The sequence below is a fragment of the Triticum aestivum genome, chromosome 3D (assembly GCF_018294505.1).
Source record: "Triticum aestivum cultivar Chinese Spring chromosome 3D, IWGSC CS RefSeq v2.1, whole genome shotgun sequence".
NCBI classification, from domain to species: domain Eukaryota; kingdom Viridiplantae; phylum Streptophyta; class Magnoliopsida; order Poales; family Poaceae; genus Triticum; species Triticum aestivum.
In genome coordinates this window covers 465,095,852-465,099,842 of record NC_057802.1, presented here as the reverse complement: position 1 = coordinate 465,099,842, position 3,991 = coordinate 465,095,852, and the positions used below count along the sequence as shown (strand labels likewise).

The window sequence follows — 3,991 nt, the reverse complement described above, 5'->3', positions numbered from 1 at the left end:
GTACTCACCTAGGAAATCGCTGCCGAAGAGGCCCTTGGCGTCGACGAGATGCACCTCCAGCACGCCCCTGCCCATCGCCTCCGGATCTAAGCTGGAGACCTGAACGAGCACCTCCTCTGTCCTTTGCCTTCTGGCAGGCCGCTCTGCCTTCTCCTTGTTTCCTCCGGGTCTTGCTGTGATGAGGTCGCGTTTGGAAGCAAGATACCGCTGCCGCTGCCGCCTCCTACCTGCCTATGTATCTGTACGCATTCGCTGCCTTGGCTGGCCGCTCTAGCGGGTCAAAGCTCTGGAGCGGTCGCCAACGGGAGAAAGCTCCTGTTTGGACCGGTTCAAGGCTCTTCCCACGCTTCCTCTCTCCTTCACTTCCCACACCCACACGGAAAGAAGGTGGAGCCATCTCCGTTTCCCACCAATGCAACTGGTCATTCTTTTTCCTGCACCAGTACTTCTGCCTGCAGCGGCCATGCTCTTACACTTTTGATTGACGTCTTCCTGGAAACTGGGCTATTGCCAACGTTTTCCTCCGTAGGAAACGGCGCTAACTATAGGTGCCAGTCATGTTAGTTGGCCACTCGCCAGTATAGTACGTAGGACTAGTCATCGCTAGCACGAACATGGTTTGATCCCATCCCTCCCAGTCCCAGTTCAGGACTAACAACTAATCGTGCTGATTGGACGGTTCGCTCTGGATTCCCATCCGCGGCTTGTGCCACCATCATGGTCGACAGCGACGCGTATGTGCTGGGAATCTGGATGCCTGCCGTAGCCAAACTCCAGCGCGTTTTGGAAATTTTGGTCGCTTCTACCGTTCCGACGCGATGAGACGGAAAGGAGAAGAAACGTTAGTAGAGTACGACGCTGAGGTGAGCAACAGACCCGGCCGGTTTATCGAGTCTGGGTCAGGGTCACGTTTCTTAGCTTCTTGATTTATAGTACTACTTGCCTCTGACCTCGGCCTGAATGCTGCCGTTACGTAAGGTTGATGGCACGGCTGAGAGCGATTTGTTACTAGTATTCAAATGAATAACAATAGTGGAATACTATTCAAACAGGTAGTGATGTCGATCAAAAAGTCTGTGTACCATCAAGAATTCTGTTACTTCACCTGGTTTAAGCAAGAACTTCATAAAAGGCAACAGGTAACAGCGTATTCAAATATACAAGTCACATCAGAACTTCCAAGAAACAAGAAAATGTAGTAGGTTTCAACTGTTACTACAAGGTTGGGCGCACTTTGCTGGTGTTGTTGGGGTTTAAAAAAAAAATACTCACTCTGTTTCAAAATATAAGGGGTATTATATTTTTTGAAAAGTCAAACCTCTGTAAGTATGATCAAATTTGCAGAGAAATATATCAAAATCCATAATATCCAATTGGTGTCATTAGATTCATCATGAAACGAAATTCCATTCTTTTTTGTTTAATATTGTGGTATCCTTTGGTGTCATTACCTTTGGAGATACCTGTAGAGCATCTTTATAATCACCCAGTTACGTTGTGACGTTTGATAGCACACAAGGTATTCCTCCGGTATCCGGGAGTTGCATAATCTCATAGTCAAAGAAATATGTATATGACATGAAGAAAGCAATAGCAATAAAACTGAACGATCAACATGCTAAGCTAACGGATGGGTCTTGTCCATCACATCATTCTCCTAATGATGTGATCCCGTTCATCAAATGACAACACATGTCTATGGTTAGGAAACTTAACCATCTTTGATTAACGAGCTAGTCTAGTATAGGCTTACTAGGGACATGGTGTTTTGTCTATGTATCCAAACATGTATCAAGTTTCTGGTTAATACAATTCTAGCATGAATAATAAACATTTATCATGATATAAGGAAATATAAAATAACAACTTTATTATTGCCTCTAGGGCATATTTCCTTCAGTCGCCCACTTGCACTAGAGTCAATAATCTAGTTCACATCGCCATGTGATTTAACACCAATTGTTCACATCACCATGTGATTAACACCCATAGTTCACATGGCCATGTGACAAACACCCAAAGGGTTTACTAGAGTCAACAATCTAGTTCACATCACCATGTGATTAACACACAAAGAGTACTAAGGTGTGATCATGTTTTGCTTGTGAGAGAAGTTTAGTCAACGGGTCTGCCACATTCAGATCCGTATGTTTTTTGCAAATTTCTATGTCTACAATGCTCTGCATGGAGATACTCTAGATAATTGCTCCCAATTTCAATATGTATCCATATTGAGACTCAGAGTCATCCAGATCGGTGTTAAAGCTTACATCGACGTAACTCTTTACGATGAACTCTTTATCACCTCCATAACCGAGAAATATTTCCTTAGTCCTCTAAGAATAATTTTGACCGCTGTCCAGTGATCTACTCCTTGATCACTATTGTACCCCTTTGCCAAACTCATGGCAAGGTACACAATAGGTCTGGTATACAACATGGCATACTTTATATAACCTATGGTTGAGGCATAGGGAATGACTTTCATTCTCTCTTTATCTTCTGCCGTGGTCGGGTTTTGAGTCTTACTCAACTTCATACCTTACAACACAGGCAAGAACTCCTTCTTTGACTGGTCCATTTTGAACTCCTTCAAAATCTTATCAAGGTATGTACTCATCGAAAGTCTTATCAAGCGTCTTGATCTATCTTTATAGATCTTGATGCCCAATATGTAAGTAGCTTCACTGAGGTCTTTCTTTGAAAAAATCCTTTCAAACACTCCTTTATGCTTTCCAGAAAATTCTACATCACTTCTGATCAACAATATGTCATTCACATATACTTATCAGAAAGGCTGTAGTGCTCCCACTCACTTTCTTGTAAATACAGGCTTCACCGCAAGTCTGTATAAAACTATTTGTTTTCATCAACTCATCAAAGCGTATATTCCAACTCCGAGATGCTTGCACCAGTCCATAGATGGATCGCTGGAGCTTGCACACTTTGTTAGCACCTTTAGGATTGAGAAAACCTTCTGGTTGCATCAGATACAACTCTTCTTTAATAAATCCATTAAGGAATGTAGTTTGACATCCATTTGCCAGATTTCATAAAATGCATCAATTTCTAACATGATTCGGACAGACTTTAAGCATCGATACGAGTAAGAAAATCTCATCGTAGTCAACACCTTGAACTTGTCAAAAACCTTTTGCGACAATTCGAGATTTGTAGATAGTAACACTACTATCAGCATCTGTCTTCCTCTTGAAGATCCATTTATTCTCAATGGCTCACCGATCATCGGGCAAGTCAATCAAAGTCCATACTTTGTTCTCATACATGGATCCTATCTCAGATTTCATGGCCTCAAGCCATTTATCGGAATCTGGGCTCATCATCGCTTCCTCATAGTTCGTAGGTTCGTCATGGTCTAGTAACATGACTTCCAGAACAGGATTACCGTACCACTCTGGTGCGGATCGTGCTTTGATTGACCTACGAGGTTTGGTAGTAACTTGATGTGAAGTTTCATGATCATTATCATTAGCTTCCTCTCTAGTTGGTGTAGGCATCACAGGAACAGTTTTCTGTGATGAGCTACTTTCCAATTCGAGAGAAGGTACAATTACCTCATCAAGTTCTACTTTCCTCCCACAAACTTCTTTCAAGAGAAACTCCTTCTCTAGAAAGGATCCATTCTTAGCAACAAATATCTTGCCTTCGGATCTGTGATAGAAGGTGTACCCAACAGTTTCTTTTTGGGTATCCTATGAAGATGCACTTCTCCGATTTGGGTTCGAGCTTATCAGGCTGAAGCTTTTTCACATAAGCATCGCAACCCCAAACTTTAAGAAACGACAGCTTAGGTTTCTTGCCAAACCACAGTTCATACGGTGTCGTCTCAATGGATTTAGATGGTGCCCTATTTAACGTGAATGCAGCTGTCTCTAATGCATAACCCCAAAATGATAGTGGTAAATCGGTAAGAGACATCATAGATCGCACCATATCTAATAAAGTACGGTTACGACGTTCGGACACACCA

General features: G+C 42.5%; 1 protein-coding gene across 1 annotated transcript in view; it reads right to left on the bottom strand.

Annotated features, from left to right (window-relative positions):
• The window catches only part of LOC123079712 (elicitor-responsive protein 1), a 2,020-nt gene extending 1,664 nt beyond the window's left edge, over positions 1-356 (bottom strand). The window contains exon 1 of the mRNA XM_044502510.1: positions 9-356. Within this exon, the coding sequence (XP_044358445.1) occupies positions 9-75 (67 nt within the window). The 5' untranslated portion in view covers positions 76-356. The remainder of the gene's footprint in view (positions 1-8) is intronic.
• Between the last annotated feature and the right edge of the window lie 3,635 nt (positions 357-3,991).